At 42.8% G+C, this 24647-nt stretch overlaps 1 protein-coding gene across 6 annotated transcripts in view; it reads right to left on the bottom strand.

Moving 5' to 3' along the window:
* The window catches only part of FARP2 (FERM, ARH/RhoGEF and pleckstrin domain protein 2), an 83083-nt gene extending 70572 nt beyond the window's left edge, over nt 1–12511 (bottom strand). For 3 of the 6 annotated variants that reach the window (XM_072868514.1, XM_072868518.1, XM_072868519.1), the window contains exons 1-2: nt 12367–12511; nt 7650–7883 (exon numbers count right to left, since the gene is read on the bottom strand). In XM_072868514.1, coding sequence (XP_072724615.1) covers nt 7650–7853 — 204 coding nt within the window. In that variant the 5' untranslated portion in view covers nt 7854–7883; nt 12367–12511. Of the gene's footprint in view, nt 1–7649; nt 7884–7954; nt 8054–8778; nt 8973–11278; nt 12279–12366 lie in introns of those variants that run through there. The other 3 variants (XM_072868515.1, XM_072868517.1, XM_072868516.1) reach the window with 3 other exon arrangements.
* Between the last annotated feature and the right edge of the window lie 12136 nt (nt 12512–24647).

Below are 24647 nucleotides of genomic sequence, written 5' to 3'. Positions count from 1 at the left end.
GTTTTTCACCTATGCACATCATGTGGTGAAACATATTCACTACAGTGTATCACAACCATACAAACAGTTGTGAACTCAATCTACTACATTCATATTTCAAGGACTGTGATAACACTTGATCACCATTTTACTAAATGGTTTCTGTGTTTTAAGTTACTATTTGTGCATATAATAGACTTTTCGTAAAGGAATATTCAGATTGTTTCTCTTTTGCTGCAGTATAACTCAATTTTCTTTTCACATAATGGGACACCTAATGTCCAGAAAAATGTAAATTAGTAAATTGTTTTTATAATACAATTTAAATTCACATCTTCCCTTAAAAAAACAAACAAACAAAAAAACCACACATACCCCAAATGCTTGTCAATAAAATGGCTGTGGTTTTACCTTTCCCCACCCAATACCACGTTCCTACATAGCATCAAAAAAGTCAAGCTCCCAAACACACAATAACAGGTTTAAAAAAATATATAGTAGAATCAAACAGTACACAAATTGCAAAGCTTCAATTACTTTCTTTTTAAACCCTATAATAACTTCAAATTTTGAATAGTGAATTACTAACTTTCTCTTCTGAGGTCAGACAAAAATAAGTCCTAAGGCAGCTTATTTGCCATATTTAGGAGAGTCAAACTGGAGCAATGACAAACATCTGGCTATGATTCTTTCTGGACTATTTCTTCCCAGCCAGGGAAGAAAAACACTGAGCTGACTAACACATCATCTTGATTCCTTCAGCATAGCGCTTAACAGGATTCAGAAGCAGCCTGTCCTCCCACTTCCCACATATTTAAGCTGTTAATACTTTTACAGCACAGAAGGAAAAAAGCCTTTATGAAAGGAAGGTCTAAGCAGGTGAAGGGAGAGCAAGGGAGAGGTAGGAGAGCAGCTCGTGTCAAAGCCTGGCTCTGCCGGAGAGCTGGCGGGAGGCTGCCCCATCCTGCTGGAGAAGCTGCAGTGCCGAAACACTGGCTCAGGGTTTGCCACAGCCCGCTCTGAAAAATCATTTCAGAGTTATACATTTTTCAGTGCACACAGCACGCTCTCCATTTTCAACAGACGCATATTTCTTACTTAAAACTGCTCAATAACATCATTTTAAGCTGCATAATTTCTGCTTCAGCCCCAACGAAGTTCTTAGGGTCCTAACACTACTGTAAGAAGTTACTGATAAGCAGCATTTTTCAGTGTGCACAAGCTGAAAACACTCTCTCCAAACCACAGGAAGTCACAAGGCACATAGAAGCTGTCAGATTGCTTCCTCCACTGCACCAAAAACATCCCGTGGTCCCAGCACAGCTCCTGATTTCAGGGCCCCCCACATGGCTGTGGGCTCACAGCTGGTCAGAAACAACAGGCATCTTAAGAGGTGCTGTTTTCATGACACCTTTTCAATTACAGATGCCTGCAAACTGCACAGAAACCAGAATAACTAAACATAGTTACTCTATTCTATTCTAAACATACAGATGGAAAGTAATTTTGCACTTTTAATAATGCAATTCATAAATTTAAATAAACCAAGGAAGTCTCATATAGGTGGCCAGCAAAGACAGTATCACTATTGGACAGAGTAATCATCAAGTAGCTGTTTTCAACTTAGTATAGAATAAGCCACTTAAATTTTGTAGTAATATAATAGTAAGTTTCACAGGGTACATCAGTAAACTCCAAAATAGACATGACCAGTAAGAAGACAATACCTAATAAGAAAATACAATGGGGAAAAATGGGGTGTAATCTTATTTGACTAGCCTGTTCTCATGAATGGCAGCAGAGTCGAGGGTTTCTCTCCCAAGCAGCCCACCAGCATCAAAAGGAGAGGGATGTATCGCACAGCACTGCACGGATGCAGAACACGCTCTGCCTTTCACGTACTTGGTAAGAAAATGAGAAAAGATACGACCACCTTCAAGAAACTGAGTCATATACAAGGAAACAATAGGCCTGGTAGCAATACAGAAAATAGGAAAAAACCCAACAAAATGAAAAAGCATTTTCCTAAGGCCCAGCTTCACACTCTGAGGCACGAGAACGCTTGCACGAGCCTGACCCACAGAGAAAGCCTTAAACAATACTTAAGTTTAGAGCATGGTAAGATTGCAGGACAAAACCGAAATCCCAACACAAGTTAGTTGAAATCGCAGGCAAATTCAAACCAACATAAAGCTAACTCATAGTATTAACATGTGCATAACACCAAGACTTACATTTTATTGAGAAGCAAGTTACTTCGTTATATTTAAAAAAAAAACCAAAAAACAAAAAACCCCAGACTTGTGTGCTCAAAGCAACCCAACAAAGAATAACATGAAAGAAAAACATTATAGTTTAAGTTTTCCCATTGAGTAAAACAGGCAGGCAGACCCACTTGGTTTTGCTGAGTGCTAAAAACTGTGCTATGATTTTATTATGGCTATTACAGTTCTATAGAATTCATTCTCAGCAGGTGAAAATACAGAAAAATTCAACTATAATATAACACATAAGTATTTCTCACTCCCAAATTTTATTTTATGTTCAAGCAGAAGGAGAAGAGGAAGTACATACAACCGAAGAGGTGCCAAGTTCTCCCCAAACAGAGTTTGGTAAACTTGAAGCATAATAACCTAAACTTCTTTTTCCGAGGCACTTCTTCATAGCATAGAGCATAATTCAGAAAGCAAGCACATGTATTTCCCACATAAGAAACAACATATAGACCAAATATTAAACATTACATTATGGCAGCAATGCCATTAAATGTCTTATAAGCTAGTGCAAAGAGAAAACTGGGCCAGAGAGGCAGACCTTACAGTCTGCCTGTCTACAGACCCCCCAAAAAAACTATTGCATTGGAGAAAGCAGCTAGAAGATGTGGCACGTCTGACCCCTTTCTTGTTGACTAAACCTGCTATTTCACTTACCAGGATTTTAAGACAGCACACCACTGTTCTTCCAACTATGCCATGCAAAAAGACCCCTTGTTTCCCCTAACCCAAGTGCACACGCTGCACTCTGTCTTTGACAGGCCTGTTGGTCTGTCGCTGTAATACACTCCTCTTCCAACTCTACCACAAATCAACGCAAAAGCTTTCAGCAAGTATAAATCACAACTTCCTATATCCTAAATTCCTATAGCCTAAGTTGTCCTTTGTTGCAGAACATTTTATTGTTTTCCATAACCAGCACCAGACAAGTATAATTCCACCAAGCGATCATTTTGGTGAACTAAACCCAGTCCAGGCCCTCCTACTTAAAAGTCTACCATATTTTTAATGCTGATCAAAGGCCTCCAAGTTTAATCTCTCAAGAAAATTGGGAAAGCTGGCAGAACTTCTACTGTAAAACCCCGATTACTTTGAAGTGTGCCCACGGTCTGAATTAAATTGAATTTTCCAATCACTCATGTAGTAGTCTGCAAAACCACCCATTTGGACGGACTTAGCTTGGAGGGAAGAGGACAGGTACCCCATGATATGGCACATGCAAGATTTGAACTGACTAAACAAGCTGGCCATAAAAAGGGAAAAACACAACTCATGAAAATAATAATATTCCAGCCTAGCTTTGGATGGATATGTTTCATTCTCTTTTCTGTTTTGGGAGGGAAAGGAGAAAGCATAAATACACAATTTTCAGTTTTTTAAACTCTAGAAAATGTTTGAACATTTCTCCATCCCCTAACATTCAAAAGATTTCCTGGAGAGGAGCTCTGCCCCAGCATACTTTAAAGGATAGCTCCCTCTTACTGACTAATGAAATTCATAGTTAGCAAGAAAAACTTACAGTACAGATGGTGAGAGCAGACAGAGACAGTGAATTTTAGACAAAAGGCAGTGGAATGTAGCTATATTGAACTTTTAACACACTGTTCTAGATACAACAATAACATGAAGGAAAGACTGTCCTTTCCTATTTTGTTCTCGTCCCATCCGTTATGCCACTTTGTCGGTCTCTTTTCTTGCTCTTTGGAGAGTTAAAAAACCCAAGTGATGGGGAAGAACTACCAAACAAGAGTATCCACCAACACCTGCCAGGAGATAAGCAAGTGTTTTAAATGCATCTTGGAGAAAGGAGGGGATAACAAGGAAAATCTCCATGGATTAAATAGTTATTGCAGCTACCCTGTTTATCCCGTATGGTTAAAATTGCTGATGTGGCTCATTTTAGGCAGCTTCACAAGCGAGGCAGTACACAGGGCTCCCACATCAGCTTCTCTACCACGTCACACAGAGAAGGCCCCTCTCCAGAAGCTGACCCCTGTGCCTAATCACTCTCTTCCACCGACACACCACTTTTCTCAGTAAAAAGTTATTTGCCATAGTTCTTAAAACAAAGAAGGGAAAATTATTTGAAGAGGGGAAAAAAAAACCCTGCCTTTTGCCATAAGCTACATCTCCATTAGAAGGCAGTGCCAACAGCACCTATGAGAAAGGTCTGTGTCCCACTACACTGAAAAATTATTGCTGACCGAAATCAATAAACATAAACCCCATGAAGCAGGTAATGAAGACAACACCCCCTCTTGTTACCACACCCAGTGAAAAAAATTGCAAAAGCAAAGAGGAGCGGGCAAGCAGCCCTACAATCAGAGCCTCAATCCCTCTAGGACAGCTAGAATTAATTTCTCTCATTGCTTTTTAAAAAAAACATCTGTGTTAGCCCACACCACCTATTCAGCAAATATGGCTGACTTTTCCTAATTCTTGCTCTCAATCCTCAAGTGAAAAATTTCAATTTTCCATCACAAACAGCAGTCAGCAGTTACTGCTATCCCACCAGTTCACCCAACAAATTAGGAGGCAGAGGGTTACAATTTAATACCTCATCCCTGTTTGCTATCATTTGCTACCTCATTTAGACAAAAATGAAAGGAGACGTAGGCGGTGTATTAGTAGGACTCTAATGCTGCAGTTGCTGACTATGAACCTTTTTGTGCTCCGTGCTCTACAGACGAACAAAGGATGACCCCTTCTCCTCGCTGCTTACAACATGAGGCAAAAGTTTCTATGTTGCCCAGTTCTGACTGATCCCGTAAAGAAGAATAGTACGATATTAACTATGGCCTCAGCACACTAGTTGCCCAAATTCAGGTGTTTCTGTGGAGGTCATAACCAGAGAGAGCTTTCTAGGTAAAAAGAGAAAACTAAGATAGTTCCTAATTATGGGAAACCTCTCGTCCTGATGGGAAAAACACAACACAACAACAAAGGTACTGCATTGCGGCCCAGCTAGAGGATGGAGCCAAGCACCTTCTTGCAGAGACTACAAGTAGGGCCCTGAAGAAAACTGAAAGCAGAGATAAGCAACCCACATTTGAAGCTTTGTAGCTTCAAAGGAGAAGAGAGGGAGCTAGTGGAGCGATGCAAAAACTGGTCAGGCAGTAGCAACTACTAGGAACGACTAAGCAGGTTGACTCTTACTGCAACACATGAAATGGGTATGCAGCAAGACTGGAAAGGCTAAAGCCAACGAGAAGGTGATCGCAACAATGAAGGTGTGAAATTAGGTGGTCCTGGATAGGATGAGTTTTAGCTGTTTATTTAAACAGTACCATCCTAGAGATCGTACAGCACGCCCGCAGGAGATGGCCCACTAAAGGAAATGAAGGAATTGGAGGCGAATAGAAACTACATTATTGGTCAGACAGGTTGAGACTGGAGTATGACTCAGAGCAGTCAAAAACATAGTGCAAGCAAGGAATTTATTTTTTTTACATGTGAAGCTTGATGTTGACATATAAATATCAAAACTAAGTTTCATCAGGCAAAGGCTGATTTGGAGCTGAGAGACAGTCAAGAGTTGAGACATCGTGAAGAGCCGAGCCACAGCTGAATTTGTGTTCAGTGGAAAGACTAACAACAAAGTGCTGTAGGATAAGACAAGGGGTTAAAGATGGAGCTAAAATGGACCTGCAATGGAAGCCAGAGAGCAATGAAGATAACTGGAAGGACATACAGTCAAAACTGTTCCAGCAGGTGAAGGAGAACCAGGTCAAGACAGTTTCAAAAAACAAGGTATTGTGAACCATATTGACCACAGACGAGAACTGAGGGGAACCAAGGGAGGGTGCTTGGAGGTTAGGGAACAGCAGAGAAGCTAGCGCAGAGCTCCAGGACCGGACTGCAGGGCCACATGAGCATCAGCAAGCCTGAAGGTGAAAAAGGATTCTGAGGTTGTCAGAGGCAAGCATTGTCAAAGATTTCCCTTCAGCAGTAGATCAAAGACAGTAAAGCAGGCTTTGACTATGTGAGAAAGAGCCAGATAAGAGTCATAAAGGAAGATGAAGAGGGTAAGGTTACTGAGGAAAGAGGATGATTTGCATGAGAAGAGCAGACAGAGTTGGTACAAATATGACGAGGAAGACAAGGAAAGCATCTATGCTAATATACAGGAGATTTCTAGTCATTGACTTAATGTAATAAGGCAGAAACTAGGAGTTATAAATTCTTTCTTGATTTTAATGGCTTATGGTAGACTTGTACTGATTTTCAAAATTACAGGGTTGGGGGGGGGTTGCTTGATTTTTTTTTTTTTTTTTCTTTTTTAGAATCAACATCTACACCAACTTGGAAAAAAAACAAACAAACCCACACTTCAAAAGAACCAAGGTCAGCAGATTTTTTTTTTTAAATATTCTAACATAATTTTAAAAAGAGGCTTTTGTGTTCTATGCAGTAAATGAGGGATGGATAGGTTTGCTGTGTCCTCAGGTGGGAGGATACAGGCATAGCCTCAAAGTTTAAAAAAAAAAAAAATCAGATTTCATGTTTGACAGTTCAATAGCTGGACAACAATCTGTAGAAGACATCCCCAAAAGCCACTGTTTCTTTGGAGCTCCACAGACATCTTTTTCACTCTTTGGAAAAACCTGTTTAAGTCTACGCAACAAATTAAGGCTATGAGTGCTAATTATAAAGTCAATTTGATACTAATGCAGAATATCTGATAGCTGAGTATCTTCACTAGAACAGAGCTGTTTTCTAACAACGGATCTTCAGGCAAGCTAAAATTAAAGTCTGAGGTTAACGCTGAGAATGAAACAAGAATTTGAAAAACAAAAATTTTTTATCATTTAAAAACAGAACCACCCCAATTTGAGCGTGGTTTGTACTACTTAAGGCAGATTTCCCCAACTGCTAAGCAAGCACACTTTCAAATACAAATTTCAGAAACACTGCTACCCTTTCTCTGGTGCCTCCCTCACAAAGTGTGACAACACGCAAAAGCTTTCAAATAGGAGCAAATTTACTTGAAGAGGATACAAACTGTTAAAATAATTAATAAAAAGCAGTAACTAAAAAAAAGCCCTTCTGCTCTCCCAACTGCCAAATCAACAAAGCTGCATGTGGCTCAGGAAGCAAGAACAGTTTGGCAGAAGATAGTTGGTGTTCCCCCAAAGCAAATAACAGTTAAAGCTTCTTGTTACAGTATGTGCTTGCATTTAAAGTTTGTTAAAAACACAAAACATCTGTTATACTTAAAGGTTTTTAAAAAACAAGATGTGCTACCCATTTAACTACTTGTAAGTAGGTAAAATCCCTACAGGAATCTTTATTCTGATACTGCCTCAAAACATCCCAGCTCTGTACAGTAGCACATCCTGTAAGCTTTACATTATTGGAGGCTAAGGGTACTTGAAATCAGGTTTAAACCTCTCTTACCTCAATGTCAAGTACTTCCACTGTGTTGTCCAACATCTTTATTTTGATCGGTAGGTCCCGCTCGTGCATTTTGGCAGGCGATGATGCCATTTCAGTAGAGAGGTCCTGTCCTGGCTCCAAGGTACTCACTCCCGTGGTCTTCTGGACACCCAAACGAGCGCCGGGAGTCTGCAGGACTCTGTATGTTCCTTCTGTCTCTCCCATCTTTCAACAGTGAGCAGAGTCTAAAGAAACCTGGAAGAAAATAGAGGATTACAGCCTGAAAGATAATTTCCACTGATATCCCATATGAAAATACTACCCACCGAAGCACAATGACACACAAAGTCCTTATTTAATGCTCTTCATCCCGCTGTCAAAACCAACAATAAAGTTGATGGAACTCTTATCAAAAATCCAGCTCCTAGGAAGAAAAATAACTGGCAAAAAAAAACCTATTCCAAAACATGGTTAGGAAATAGGATACTCAAATCTGGGCCCTCTGCCCTCCTTACACAATGTCATTTTAATTTCCAGTTAATTTTTCTGCTGATTTAGCTCCCTAAGCCAGGTCACCACAAGCAGCATGAGTGCTGCTGACAGCACAAAAGCCACCTGGAGCAGGCAGTGGATAGTAAGGCAGGACTCTGCCTTTCACTGGTACCTAGCCGTCCCATTGACTTTGCTACAACATCAGACTGCACCCCAAGATAATAGGAACAATTAACTTTCTTCATCCTCCAAACTGATGACTCATGCAAAACTGTAACTACTCCAACCAATGCTGGCAGCTCAGAGCCTTCATAACACAGATTTCTGCCACAGATAACAGTTCTTCACCTTGTTAGCAAACCTGCACTGTACCCAGATTAAGTCAGTGGGCAAAAATCTCAGTTACAGAAATCTACACTAGTTCAAGTAGGCTGCCTCCTACATCATGATCCTTACTTTCATGGTTTGGTGGCAGTTGTTGCAGAACAAATGTTTACTTTGACATGGGGGAAAAAAAACTCCATGCCTCTCCCCAGCTCTCCCATGCCACAGAAGCAGTAGCAATATCCGCAGGGGGATTGCAGCGGGGTCTCCGTGAATGCAAGGCATGTATGCTCAGGATGTAACGTGCCCAACAAAGCCACTGGCCCACACTCACCGCTGGCATGAAGTATTTGGCAACAACGTGCAAGGCGCTCAGCAGAAAAACACGGAAACCAATAGGCTCCTTGGTGCTTTTGGTTGCATTTCCCAAATACCACCCTATGTCTGAACAATCAAAAGTATGTGGAGACTGACGCTGGGACTGCCTTCGCATGGCCACCACACTACAAAAAATTCAGTGAAGTGTTAGATTATTGTTTCGTAATAAACATGTTTTGTCTAAAAAGGAGAGAGGCAGGTCATGAAAACATTCCTTTGTCCCTCTACGCTTTGAGTAGGTAGGCAGCCTGCTCTGTGGAGTTAAAATGGAGCCAGCCTTACATGTTGTTAAATACTAGTGGAAGGTTTTAGGTTTTAATCCTTGCACACATAAAGATCGGTCAAAAATCTTCCTGGCTTGTAGATCGGTGGGTTTCAATGTTTTTTGTTTGGGTTTTTTTTTTTTTTCCTTTTTATACTTGCAGACCCCTTTACAGATGAACTTATCACAGGAGAGGAGACAGATGCCTCCTACCTACCTAATTACGCCTACCACAAGGCTTGTTTCAGTTAGCAGTCTCTCAGAGCCCTTGCGAGTGCTGCAGAGCCCTGCCCGAGCAGCATGGCTCGAGACCACTGCCTTCAGCCTCCTGGCTGATGACACATATGACAAGAAAGCGTGAGAAGGATGATCTCAACCTTAAAAGCAAGCGTACGCTGCCCAGTGCCTGACCTACCAGTTTTAGGTGACAAATCAGCAGCAAGTTTCTTTCTCAGACCGGTTTGTGCGTATCCTTTCACCGAACTTCCCAGTTTGTGTGGCTGCTACACAGCCAAGGAGAAAACTTTTAGGTCACAAATTTTAAACCACCACAACAGCAAAAATCAGCAGTTGCCCAGGTTACACCTTTAACTGCTAATTTGAAGAGAAACCATAGCTCAGTGTCATCTATATCCCCTTGATGCTGTGTCCCTTATAACTTAACCGTATGGTAGGATTTTGTTACTGCCATTCAGCAGCTTACAAGCAACTGAAGTTGCCCAGAATCAGTTATGCTCCTCACGAGACTATTTATTAGACAACCGCTCTTAAAATTAGCACTCCATGAACACATTCATCCCATTCTAAATTAACAGCTATTGGAAAGGACAGACACAGCAGTTACTCAAAAAGAAGACGACGTGAGCGGTGACAGCCAAGGCAGTGAATGGAGCAGCCCCGTGGCAGAGAAGCTTCGGCAGGCTCCCCTCCAGCTGAAGCCAGATGGCTCCCGAAGGCAAGGCAGGCAGGCCACCCAACTCCAGACTAAACAAGGAGCTCCTGGGTACTTTTACTGGCTTTGGTTACCAGCCAGGAGAGACCAAAGTCATGTCAAGCAGAAACTGCAGATGTTGCAGTCCTTTCTCACAGGTGTTAACAGGAAAAGTAAACTCAATGGGGCTTGGCCTCCTGTCTTGCTGATGACACATTCTAAAAATATTTACCACTAGACTAGTCCCCAGCCAGTATATATTCAGATTTTTAAGGTCTAACAAGCACCTAGGCAGAAAACACAATGTGCAGAAGCAAGGCACGTTCCCCTAGAAAAGCAGTGCCCTGTCTGCTGCATGGCAGTTGTGAGCATCTCCCCATGCCACATCCGGTGCACACTACCAATGCCGTTAAAATTATTAAAAATCCCCAAATAGCCTGGCCTGCTCCAACTGCCTCAAAAAATGAAAGTGTGAGGAGTATTAACTAAGTCAAGCACTATTTCCAGTGTCACCACCAATTATATTTACATATCATATTTTATGTAAGCTGATTACATATGACATTTCTTAACAAAAAACATTGTGCCATGATTTAGGAAGCATTTCAGCTAAAGGGGCGGTCTAAATGAAAGGTGGAGGAAAATGAAAGAGTGAAGCATGAGACAGGCTGCAAGCACCAGGAAGAACAACAGGCTCTATGGGCAGAGTAGAGAAAGCGTCCAACACCATTGAGAGTCTCCCACCCCAGGCAAGCCAGAACAAGGTCTCATTTATCTCCTCACCAATGCAAAACTAAAATGCAACGTTACCGCAATATTAGCAGTTCTAAGAAAAAAAATCTTCCCTGCATTCACCCACCCTGAACTTCTTTGCATTGAGCGCTTATCCTGATAATTTCCTATAAACAGAGACCAGGCATCAAAGCTAAATCAGCTCCCTGTGACAGAATGACTGTTGCTCTCAGCCCTAAGTGAGTCTGAAGGAGCAGCTGGGAAAAAAACTTACAAAATTTAGGTTGCTATGTAGTTTTTGTTGCCTTTTCGAAATAGCTTCAAAGTTGCAATGAATTTTATCTTCTACTTGGATGGAATAAACTTATTTTTCAGAAGCAAGACAGCATTTTTCAGGTAGCAGCAAATCTGGAAAGGCAGCTTACACTGGTGGATACGCCCGTGCAAGATACCAAGGGCTTTCAAAGGAACTCCTCTGAGTATGGTGTCTTTTGGTCAGTGACAGAGTCACAATGACGCTCCATCCCTTACCTATGCAGAAGGCTGGTCCGAAGTAACGCCAGCTTCCCAGTGTGAGGAGGGTGATCTGTGCCTCCTGTAGGAAGGGATCCCCACCACCTGCACACAGTGGGAGCCCGCACGGAGTAGCAATGAAGCACTCTCAGCAGGAGCTCTCAAATCAGGTCCCTTCAGTCCACCAGAAGCAAACTTTCCTCTTTTACCTTTTTCACTAGGCAATAGCAACCCGTTAACATCACTACACCAAGTCGGCACCAACTGATGCATGAGGAATCCAACAACTGCAACGAAGAGGGATGAAGACTACGAGTGCCCAGCTGCATGCCTCTCCCTCAACCTGGACCCCTCACTCCCGTTACTAACACCGTCCCTCGTTACGACCACGAAAGGGGTCTCATGGCTCTCTCCTGCAGTGGTGCACTGCTGCGGCCGGCAGCACCGTGTGCCGGAGACCACACGCTTGCCTAGAAGGAGGTGGATGCGCAAGGAGGGTGGAGAAGGACCGCAGCTGGTCCGTGCCAGATGAGCGGGGCTTCAGGAGCGCTTCTTTAACTGACCACAGGGAATCAGCAGGGCGGCGCAGCACCACCCCGTCGCACCCCCGGCGAGCTCCGGGGGGGGTCCCTCGAAGGGATGCGGATGCAGAGAAGAAGGGATGGGCTGGGGCGCAGGTGCTCAAACATTCCCAGTCCAAGACGGAAGTGGCGAAGCCGCCCAGGCCAGGCCGCCGGCAGCACGCCGGGAAAGGCGCTCCGGAGCCCCCCGCCAATCAGAGCGCCCCGTCCTCAGGGCCGGAGGAGCGAGGAGCACAGACCCTCCGGCGGCGCGGGCAGGGCCGGACCGGGCCAGGACCCCTCCCCGGCCGGGCTCCTGCGCGAAAGCCTCCGCCCGGGGCCGCAGCGCACGACAGCGGCCGCGGGCGGCGGAAGCGCCCGACGCGCAGACGGGCCAAGCCGCGGGGCGGGCCGAGCCGAGCCGAGCCGCCGGCCTGGGGCGCCGCTCGCCGGGAACTCCGCTCCAGGGCCCGGCTGGGGGCCCCCTCAGCTCCCGTACCGCCGCCCGGTCCCGCCGCCAGGCCTGCGGGGAACGCCGCGCCTCACCTCCGCGCCAAGGGCCGGGCCGGGCCAGGCCGTTCCGGGCGCCCTCCCGCCGCGCGCCGCCGCAGGAGCGCCGGCCCAGCGCAGCCCGCGCACACTGGCCCAGCGTCGGCCCTGCCCCGCCCGCCGCGCACCGCCATTGGGCGGCAGGGGGCGGGGCCGCCGGTTCCGGGGGCGGTGGCCCGGCCCGGCGAGGTCCTGTGCCGCCGGCAGCGGGCGGGAGACGCAGCTCCGGGGCCAGTCCTGCTCTTACTTCCATCCTCCTCCCCGGGTCCCCTAGGGAATGTTGTCACTAGAGGAGAAACCGTGCCGTGGGTACGGGAGTCCCAGGGGCATCCAGGCCCCTGCACACAGAGGATCAAGAGTGATGGAGACACGATGGAGACTGATCCCATCTTCCAAGCTCCGCTCCTCCTGCTTCGTCATGCAGGGCTTTCTCTTCCCTGCAACACTAATTCGTTTTGCCAAGCTTTTAGGATTATTTAAAAAAAAAAAAAGTAAAATCCAAAGTGTTTTTTTCCAGCATGAGGAGGGCGCTGGGAGTTGGAAGCTTTAAAAGACTATTTATGCCAAATCCTTTCCTGCTGGAGCTGAAGGACAGTTAGCTCACCAGAGAAGCTGTCCCTCACCCCCACCCCAAAAAAGAGACATAAAATCACACAGCTGCACACACCAAGGCGCCCAGAGCCAGCAGGTGCTCTGTCTAGGGGTGCAGAACACTGACAAGTCCCAGTTGTAGAGGTGAACGCTGCTCTAGGGAAGATACCATCCCATTAACCAGTCACTAAGATTCAGGGAAAAAAATACCACACATTACGCTTTGAATAATGAACATTGCAGGTCTTCATTTAGTTAACTCTCTTTTTCACGAACAGACAGATTTAAAATAGGGATAGAAAGAGCCACAGCACTACAGAGTGGAAGAGAACAAGGGTGCTGCACCCATGTGCTGAGATCCAGCACAGAGGCATCGGGCACTGCCCATGGCCGAAGGGGCTGAAGACTATCAGAACATCCTCCTCCTCCTCACTCCCCAACCAGCAAGCCAGTCCCTCAGTAACACAGACAAGAATCAAATGCTGTAGGAAATTCAGCGCAGGGTGAACAGAGCTCTGCCAGAATAGACTTTTGCACATTCCGGATTCTGAGTCCGCTCAAAAGCGGATGCAGAGGCTGACTGATAACAGGGCAGCCAGGAAAACAGTGCTTCCTGAAAAGGACTGCCTTTGCCAACACCCCCCCGGTCACCCTGAGGGACCACGTCTCACTAGAGTCTGCTCTTCAAGATGAGAAGCAACAGAACAGAGAAATACTTGGATTTCTCTAGGAAAGGATTGATGGCCAATAGCACAAGAAATGCAAAGAGCCACCTTGTTTCTGAGAACTTGACGTTTTCACAACAATTTGAAAAACAAAATATTAGCATAGCACATGACTTTTATATTAACAAAACACATAAATCATGCAGAAGAGCCCTTTCAGCCTGGAGCAGCTTCTCCACTCTCACCCACAGAAAGAAGCAACTCACAAATTTAACAAGTAATTCCTGACTAGCAACATTCTCATCTCTTAAAATGAAAAAAGACACAAGGTTTTAAAAATATGTCTCATTATTTCTTCTCCTTAAAAACTGAAATGGAGCTGAAGAATCTCATGCATACAAAAAAATTAGGCAAGTTGCAAAAGTATATGCAGCATTTGAGATAACTCCATTCATAAAAACATTTGTGATTCCAATAAACTGAAGTACTTCCATTACTGAAATGGATGTTTCAGTATCCTGTTTTGCCTACCATTTGCATTGCACTTCCATAGGCAATGAAAATGGAGTAGCTGTTTTTATTTGCAGCTTACATGCCAATACAGTTTCACATCCTTTTGAAGTGCAGACACTTCAGAGTAATCTTCATTTCAATCACTTGATTAACATCTAAAAAGAGCACAAAAAATTTCTTGTGCAAAAGAGCACCTGTTGCTAAGTTGGAGAACAAATCTGATGTGGTCACTTTAAAAGCAACATACGACAACAATCAGAGAGAGGAAGCAATAATTACAGATATAGTAAAGTCTTTAGGAGCGTCAACACCTTGCTGTTTATGCTTTGCTGTATATTGCTAACTTCTATTGCTCACACAAAACACATGTAATTTACTGCGTCGAAACAATCCAGTAATGAAAAGGCACCAAAGGTTCTGCATGTTTAAGTGTCCACATACGCAGTACCTCTGTTTCTAGACACAGCTTGTTTCTAGCCTTTCTACCCACCACAGGCAAAAAAATTATTTTTCATCATAGCATGAGGAGTTTAGCAGGATGCACAGGTATTCCTCTGACACCAGTTTACTTGCCATGAACCTGAACCTTAAGAAGTCTCTCCTTTTCATACCTGCATTCCCAATTCTTCAGGGCGGAAAATGCCATCCATGCTGATGGTACCTGGCAACTATTGCCGCCTAGACGCTAAAACCTTTCTATGACAGGTTTTCTCTCATATATATATATACACTATATATATATATATATATATATATATATATATATATATATATATATATATAAGAAAATGATAACATATATACAAGTCACTGTAACAGGTGACTTTTCCCTGTTAGAGAAGTCACCACCCATTTTCACACTTCTACCCATGTACTTAGGACCAGGCTATGAAGGGCCATGGCACCACCTGCCATCTTCAATTCCTTCCACCAAAGGCAGGGGAGGGGACAAGAAAGGACAAGACTCTGCTTTTACAAGCTAGAAGATGACAGCTCTGACCTCTGTGCCAACTGAATCATTTGGCAGGGAATAGCCTGTGAATAGATGATGCAATTCCTACTCCCAACCAAACAGGGTACAAATAGGAAGTGCCTTACTAAGCTGAACCTCTGTTCTACACAGTAGGTCATTTACAAAAATGCTCAGCAACTGGAACACACAAAACATGCTTGAGACATTGTGTTTGGTGAATGGATTTGAAACCTCAAAGAGGGAATGGATGCTACGATCAGTCTTTGCATGTGTTATCTAACCCACTACACACAGAATCAGCAATATGTTCTTCACAGCTATCCGCAAAGACCTCTGAGTTTCCTTAACTCCTATGAAGGCAAACTTTCTGACCATCCAGGCAGTATGTTTGAATCCTTTACAGGAGTAGGAAATTTAGAGAACAAAGCTAGAAGAAGAATAATGTCATTACACATGAAAGTCAGCTGTTGCTATTGGAAGGATGCAGTGTCAGGACAAAGTACAATTTTATCCTTGTGAGATAAAAACTGATAATGAGGCATAAGTCATTCACTCAACTAATATTACAGATAATCTACACCATATTCTCCTCTTGGCCTGAGTGGGACCATTAGAATTACCCTTTTACTACACTAGGATGTCATCTCTTTCTTTAATCACTCTCTGGATGAGGGTGGAATAAGTCCTTCAAAGCAGACTTCTTATCCGACCAAGAAAAACAGCAGCTAGAAAAGCTTCTTTGTGTTCAAATTCTTCATCAGGCAAAGAGAAACTCTGCAAACTGAAAACATTGCTAATTTTGTTAGCACATATTTTCCAAATACATACTAAGTCCTGTTTCTTAGAGGTCTCCTATCTCCTAATAACAAGGCAAGCAATTCCAAAAACTTACATTATGTCTCCCCTTCTGTCTATAGCAGAAGATGGGTATAGCTGAGAATGGAAATAGTTACAATCATTTAAGCCAGCATTTTATACCATGTATGCCACACTTCCCCACTTTAACTGGGTTGCACATCACCAGTTCACTTCTCTAGCATGTTATACTGGGACTCTATAATGACAACACACGTTGGCATGCAAGGCTGAAGATGTGAAAATGAATTGGTACAGATTTCATTGCAGGTAGGCCAACCAAAGCACCAGAATCCCGGGGGGAGGGGTGGGGGGGGCAGTTCATAGAGCTTTGAATGCCACAGTTCACTGCTGTTGTCCTACTTTGGTTCAAGCTAGCGCAGTGCCTTGTACTACAATTCCCCCATCAATAACTACCTGGAGATATTCAACAATTCGCTGTACACATTGTTAACCTAAGCCTAAGCATAGTGTCAGTTAGGACTAACTGCAAGGGCTGATAACTTTCTTCACAAGATGATCACTCTTATTTCCCATCACCTTTGAGGACCTGGTGTCACAGTACCAGCTATAGAGCACCTCAGAGGTCCAAAGGAAAAATCCTAATTTCCACAAATGTGTTCATATCTTAGGTTGACTGTCATGACAGTTAGTGACTACCCTGGTCATACTCCTGATCTGAAAGTGTTTCATCCCAGCTCAGTCAAGTACTTTGCAGTTTGTAAGGGTCTGTGCAGCCGAACCAGATGGGAGACTAGTTGCCTTGTTTCACTGATCCATTCTCTGGATTGCCTTCCACATTGACTCAGACATCTCAGTAGAGACTGGGCTATGTGGATTACTGAATCATTCCTCAACCTGTCTCATCAGTGATAAACAAGTTCTCTACTCAACAGCTCAAAATTGCATCAGAGCACTTCTCAAATACGAAAACCAAATCAATTTCAGTGCTTATAGCCAGGTGTTGTTCTGTACTCACAGCCCACTTGTACCCCAGATGGGAGGAAAACATGAAAAAGAAGAGAGTGAAATCATAGCATTTGATCAATACACAGACTGTCATAAGCAAAGGGCAAAAGATGCAAGCCAAGGTGAACAGGAATTGCTGGATAACTAGAGATTTGATACGCACGATCAGCACAAAGAATGAGTACACAGACATACCTGTACATATCACTTCCCGGAATTACTCTCTTACACCAGGTTAACTTACTGTTAAAATTGACCTGGAGGCACAGGAGAAATACTGTTCTTCAACAGTAATGAATGAAGATACTTCAAAAACTGGCAGAATGCACCTTGTTCTACTGGCAGAGATATAATGCCAAAAGGTACTCATCATGCTATAGCACTTCTCACAGGGGTAATACTTCGGGCTTTTCAGGTTGCTCCCCTTTGGGGCATTTTTCAGGAGCCTTTCTACACACACTGTACCTAGCAATTACATAGCCCTTTATAAAGCGCGAAGTCCACTAGCCTCAGACTGTGACCTAGAATTAAACCTTCAATATTAACCAATTCTTTAGAACAAGCGTGGACACTTATGTACAGAAAAAAATTCTGCTAGTCTACTAACAGAAAAAATTAGTGGATGCAATCCTTTTTTGCAAACACCTACTTTCACCTTCATAATTGTATCTGTATTTTAAGTTAGCTCTCATGGTGAAAGTGGCAGTTACAACAAACAAACTAAGCACAGCATTTGTTCACACCTGTGCGCGCACACAAACACATGCAGGCACTTGCTCTGCAACTTCTTTCAGTGTGATTACTGTACTTGTCTAAACACGCTCTTCCTACCCAGAAGGTCCAGTCTATAGCCAGCAGCAGTTCTGAATCAACAGCACAAAAATCAAGAGCATACACAAGCTACAAGCTGCAAAGAAATACAGCTGCTGAGCCAGATACACTGAAACAAAAGTCCAGGCAAAAACTGCCAACTGTACTACCTATTTTCTTAATCTATAGGTAGACGTAAAAGACCAGACACAGTCCAATCGCATATTGCCCCCATGTGGTAAATCCATCCTATTGCAGAAGAGCATAAATATCCCCAGAATTCCCCTAAATTTGCTTTAAACTGAATCCTAAGATTTTGCGACAGATGTTAGTTCTTTAACTGTAACAGCCTAACCATTAAGCAGATATGAAACAGTCTTTTCTACAACTATGCAATTTATTTCTCTTTTTTACTTAACAAAACATGCATGGTGAGGTTAACCAAGCATGTCTGAAGCAGCAAGGCCTAAAACCCCCCCCCATACACACACCCCCCCCGTTTTTTTTTTTCCTAAAAAAACTCATTGAGGTTCATCTAATTTCCCTACCAATAAAATCAGGCTGGTATTTGTTACCTCAGAGGAGCTGCACAAGGGTTCAATCTAGTCACAACTTGTACGGTGCTTCAAAGATCTACATCAAAAACTTCTGTAAGTGTTTGGGGAGGAGGGAACAAGACACCACCAAACAGAAATCACCACTCCCCCAAAATGTGAAATGCTAACAAGAAAAAAAGATCACCTCTTTTTCACATACCAATAAAATTTAGTCAACACAACTACACAAAAGCCCAGTTAATAAGAGTGTATCTTAAATATAATAAAAGTATCTTAAATATAAAGGAGAAAAAGGTCTAGTCCTATTTCAAACATAGGATACTTCAGACCAAAAAAAAAAAAAATTAAGACTCTACAAACACTAATCACAGATAAGTATGGCAATTACTTTACTGCCAAATAAACCTGCCTTGAGGTTTTTGGTAACACTAACTGTGCTACCTTAAGTTACTTTCAAAAAATGAGGCAACCAAATGGTAGACTGCTAGCAAAACAGTGAACTGTTAGATTCCCCACTCTGCCCCCAAAACCAACTTGTTCCAGCTGTTGTGCCAGGAAACAGAGTACGTAACTCCCCATTGATGCCGAAACTGAGCACAGCCCAGGGCTGCATACAGCTGTTGTAGAATCACAGAATCGTTTAGGTTGGAAATGACCCTTAAGATCATCGAGTCCAACCATAAACCTAGCACTGCCAAGTCCACCACTAAACCATGTCCATAAGCACCTCATCCAAACGTCTTTTAAATACCTTCAGGGATGGTGACTCAACCACTTCCCTGGGCAGCCTGTTCCAATGCTTGATAACCCTTCCAGTGAATAAATTTTTCCTAATATCCAATCTAAACCTCCCCTGGTGCAACTTGAGGCCATTTCCTCTTGTCCTATGGCTTGTTACTTGGCAGAAGAGACCAACAGTCACCTCACTACAACGTCCTTTCAGGTAGTTGTAGAGAGCAATAAGGTCTCCCCTGAGCCTCCTTTTCTCCAAGCTAAACAACCCCAGTTCCCTCAGCCACTCCTCATAAGACTTGTTCTCCAGACCCTTCACCAGCTTTGTTGCCCTTCTCTGGACACACTCCAGCACCTCAATGTCTTTCTTGTAGTGAGGGGGCCCAAAGCTGAACACAGTATTCGAGGTGTGGCCTCACCAGTGCCGAGTACAGGGGCACAATCACTTCCCTCGTCCTGCTCGCCACATGTACTGCCATTTCTGCAACACCGTTCTTCTGTATTTCAAAGTAGTTAAAGTAGGCAGCCTGAGACTATTTGCTGGGCAGAAAGGAAGATTAAAAACAGTTTTCGTGCTCTGGGTACAAACCTCCCAAAGAGAGTGCTAGTTAGCAAACAAAATGCTTCACTGAAATAGCACTGGAGAGCCAAGCCGCATGTTCTTTTCAGGGGAAAAAACTCTCAAATTGGAGCAAGTACCACTACAGGAACAGCCTGACATAGGTGTTAGGCTCTCCCTTATGGAAAAGCTGCTTAAAAGTAAAAACAAATCAAAAACATTAAAACAATGGGGGAATTGCAAATTATGAGGCATAGGAGTAGGCATGTTCTGAACAAAGCATCTTACTGTCAGTGCTTTTCCCTTTTTTTAATAAATATGCTGTTGAAGCAGCACAGTATCTGTTTTAATGAGTGTTTTGCATTAGCTCTCAGGGTGTGTTTATTTACTTATTCTATAGAATACACTGAGTTATCTTCACATAGCTTGGGAGCTCCTCTGTTCCCTACATGGGAATCTCCCCATGAATTTTTGGCTTCTGCTTATAAAAATGAGGCGATTCCTTCCCTTTGGCCCACCAGCCTTGATTTGTTTCTCAATAAAAATAGGACAGGCAGCCTGAGGCACTTTAAGCACAATACCTCAACACAGTGAAGTTGCTAATGGCTGGCATGTCTTATTACTCAAATATCTCTGACCTTTTGCCATACCTTCCTTTATGTGACTTATGTGATTAAGCAGAAATTTGTATCTGGCAACTTGGACCCCTCTTGGAATGCAGCTGTACCTTAAATCTGGCATGCCAAGCACCGGTTACATCACCACAGAAGATATGTGAAAAGCTGAGGATCCAAGGAAGGCTGAGACTAGAGCATAAACAATTAGCTGCATCAGTCTACAAAACTTCTACGAAACCATTTATACTGGGTTTCAAAGTGAGCAGGAGTAAGCCCCAGGCTTGGCAGAGTTAGTAGCTCTCCTCATTCTTTTCCTATCAAGGAGCTCCATCTTTCCCACACCAATCAAAGCACTGCACTTCTTGCTTTGTGGGACCTGTTTCTTACAACTGCATAGCCTGTCTGCAGGGCCGCCTCTGCTCTAGCCAGAGGTAGTTTCCGAAAAGCATGTTGCTCTGAGATAGCTGGACACCTCCTCTGTCTTGCTAGATTTACAGGCTCTCATTCCTGTGGGTGGAGGTGAGCTTCATTTGTCTACTGCATTTCAAGCACCGAAACTCAACTTGCAAACGTACAGCTACATCAGAAGATCTTGCCTTGCTAAACACTGTAGAAACTTCCCAACACACCTGAAACTTCAACACACCCTTACATGGCTATGAGCCAGACCCAGGCAATCCCATCATGTCTGGGCTGCACTGTCAACAAAGCCAGCCATCAAACCACTCCTTAGACAAACTTTTCCTTCCTCCTCATGCTCCCTCCATTCCCAGTTTTTGGACTTGACCCAGAATTACACCAAATCTGACTTCACCGCACATGCCCTCACTTGGTTACTGTGACAACAGGCTGATTTCAGCATCATTCAAACCTTCATATAAAAGGACACACAAGCAGGTAACGGCACAGAGCACAGCTGCTGTACTCCGTAATGGTCTGTCTGTATGCTCTGGCAGCAGGGTGCCACACAGAAGAAAGCTAGACCAGTAGGACACAGCTACAATACCAACAGCTGCTCTAGCACAGGGAAAATACCTGCCTCGGTGGTAAACCAGACTGCATTCCCAGCCTTTTGCCTTCTGGGCTGTCCAAAATGAATAGGATGTACTGCAGCCCAGAGCCAGGATCAAGCATCTCCAGAAAGAGGTGATAGATATGCTGGGAACAGGGCCCTGAGACAACAAGTTGTTACCAGAACTGTTCATTTTAGCTCTCCTGAGAAATGCACTCTGGAATTGTTGGCTGTGGGAAAAGCTCTACAGCAAGTTGAATTATAAAGTGTTTTAATCACCCAAATGAAACCTTTCTTTCCACTGCAGGAATCCTTTAAGAGTTTCTTTCTGGCTTTCTCTCACTATCTGTCAGCAGGAGCCCAGTGTCAAGCTCTTTGTGCACTATTCCATACACAATGTTGGGAAAACAGCAAATATGGAAGATTATATAATTTCATGGAGTTCTTTGTACTGAATTCCAGTACAATGTTTTCCCAAGCGACAGTTTCAATTCTTCCCAAAGCCTTTATGGATTATATTCTTGCACATTCCTCAGATTGTCAATAATTAACAACCTTGTTTGCCCTCTATTTCAGATACTTCCATAAAGCATGCAGCATTTCAGGATCTACCTACTACGTGTCCAGAAAAATGCAGAAAAAGTGACATTTTTCATTTTTCTTTATACAGAGGTCAAGAAACAGGAGTTAGCAGATATTTTGTCCACCTTTTTTTTAACCACTAAATCTGTGAAACAAGCTAGCAAAATCCTGATGGAAATCCTCCTTCAGGACACAGAAGCAAGATAACCAGCAAGAATGCCACAGAGCAGCCAATGAAACGGACACATGAGGTGTGCCTAACCACATCCATACTAGACACTCAGAAAGATGCATGCAAGTCTGGTCAACCACTTGATAAACAGGACTGTGTGGTGCACGACAGTTACCTGAAAACAAGACACTTCTCTCTGCACTCATGCTGTCTGCTCACATATAAACAACAGAGGACTCAACTGGCATTCATGTTACAATTCACAAGTCTGAACTTCGTTTCTTACAGTCTTGTGATGATATCCTACAAATTTCCAGCTTTTGTAGAAAATAAAGCAACAAAAAACTCCATCCCTTTTTGCACTAGACTTTTTGATACTGTTGCCCAGGATAGTAAACTGACAGTGCATTGTTAAGAAAAAGGCTGAATATAGTCCTTTTTGGTAGAATTTGTTAATGAAATGCCAAACATTCTTTTCTTCTAGCATCACAAGACAGCTTTCTTCTCAGTCACTTACTCTGAGGTCATTCGAGTGTTTATGAAGAGAGAGAAAGGTATGACCAATTCATCCACAGATGTCAACTAAACAGAAAGCCTAGGAGCAAGTGGTGTACATTTGATCCCCAGGCCAGCCATCCTAATATTCAGAACGACCTGAAACAGATACACAAGAGGCTGTAACTGATCTCCTTCCTCATTCCTTGCTGAAGAGCCAAGATGGCCAGGGAGTACTGACAGCCAACTACTCTCTTCAGAAAAGGGAACACTTCTGTAGACCATCCACTGTCACTCTAACTAGGACAAGTGGAACCTACCAGAATATTACCCCCAAAGGTGTGGAAGAAATACGAGAAAAATGCTGGAAATTTGCAGGATACCAAATGGAAGAAGCAAAGAAAGGGCAAGAGTCTAAGGACAGAAGACAAAATCTACTGAATAGCACAGAGACGATCAGAAGAAAATAAATCGTAAGTATGCTGAGGAATGGTATGAGTGGGCGAAAAGGACTGGAAAAGAAATATTCACAGAAGTGCAGGCATAAATTGGATGAGAAATTAATTCAGAGAAAAAGGTTAAAAAAGATACACATACACAGTTATATAGAAAATCTGCATCCAAATATATTCAGCTGTATTAGGCTACTGCATATAAAAAACATGAGTTTATCTGCATAGCCATATACTAACAATGCACTGCAATTCCTCCAAAATAATGTGATAGCTTGGGTTTATTAAGCAGATTTAAAGTAAAATAAAACCTGTTCTACCATGTGAGCACCTAAGTCAACATGCTGCCTACAAAAATGCATTAGTGTAACATTCCTTCTAGCACTGTCAATGGCAAAACAATGTACAAAGGACATTTTTAATATGGATAGTTAAGTTTATCATTATTTTAATAATATTTATATTAAAATACCCCATAATAGTTGGGTTTTTTTTTTCCCCCAATCCCAGTCTGCCTTTTTCTTCCTACATATAGAGTGCATAATAAAAAGGTTTGAGAAGACCACTGGCACTAATCTACAACATTTCTGAACAGAAAGCTTACAATATGTTTACCCAGTTTTGTGAGTTGTTTTACATGTCAGTTTTGACATGCTATTTCAGTCCCCATCCACAATTACCATTCTTTTTGTTTATGTGCACAGAACTAACACATCTGGAAGGTTTTTTTACAATAAGTTTTCCAGTAATTATTTCAATGTGCAACTCTTAGTGCGATTCTTTTCCAGCATTCCTTTCCAGAATTGGATTTGAATTCCACAAAAGTAGTCTTCTACACCTAACAGAAAGGATGCCATTCTGAAAAAAAAAATACAATCACTACATAGAAAAAGTCTTCTTCCAAAAAGTAGGTCTGACATATTCAAGATGCTTCCTTGCCTCTTCTCTCACTATAGCCTAAAGATGAATCCTCCTTTAAATGTACCAGTTCCACACTTCAGATAAATGAAACATAAACATACTTTAAAACCATATATGAAGAGTCACAACATGCACAGGTTTTACCCCTGCGGAGTGGTCTGATGGCATAACGTGTGCCTCCCAGCAATGCAAAGCAATCCAATACAGCAACCAAAAGTGAGCTGTCCAGACCAGGGCACATGCAAAAGCAGCACATTCCAAATTTAAAGTACTGCTGTAAAATCATCTGGTATTAACAGCTCAAGAACCCAAAAACACAGACATAGCCTGGTGCTCTTAATCTGTAACAGCCATAGGGGTCATTGAAGTTGTTTCACAGGAAGATGAGCCCGAAATTATTTTTGAATATCTAGAACAAAGATCAAACATCCTATCACTCTCTCCAGAAATGAAGCACAATTTACTGGAGAAAACAATGACCCTTAACACTTAAAGCACCACCTAACAAGTAGCTTAATTCTATACTAACATAATAATTAAGGGACATGCAAGTTTTTTTGAGAGCTGCTGAAAAAGCAAGATCCCATAGGTAGGACTTTGGCAGCTCTGGGAACACCCAGAGGGAAATGCACTGTACCAATACACTTGGAGCATACAATACTTAATGACCAATTTTTATGCGGATCCATCAATGTGTTCTCTTTCAACCACATCTGCATTTCTCCTTTATATTGAAAACATATAATCACAAATTAATATTGCCAGGGTTGACTATAATAAACAATCATAACAAAAAAAGAGAG

This window comes from Ciconia boyciana, chromosome 7, assembly GCF_034638445.1.
Source record: "Ciconia boyciana chromosome 7, ASM3463844v1, whole genome shotgun sequence".
NCBI lineage: Eukaryota > Metazoa > Chordata > Aves > Ciconiiformes > Ciconiidae > Ciconia > Ciconia boyciana.
The sequence above is the reverse complement of the archived record's forward strand: the minus strand, read 5'-3'. Positions and strand labels throughout refer to the sequence as shown.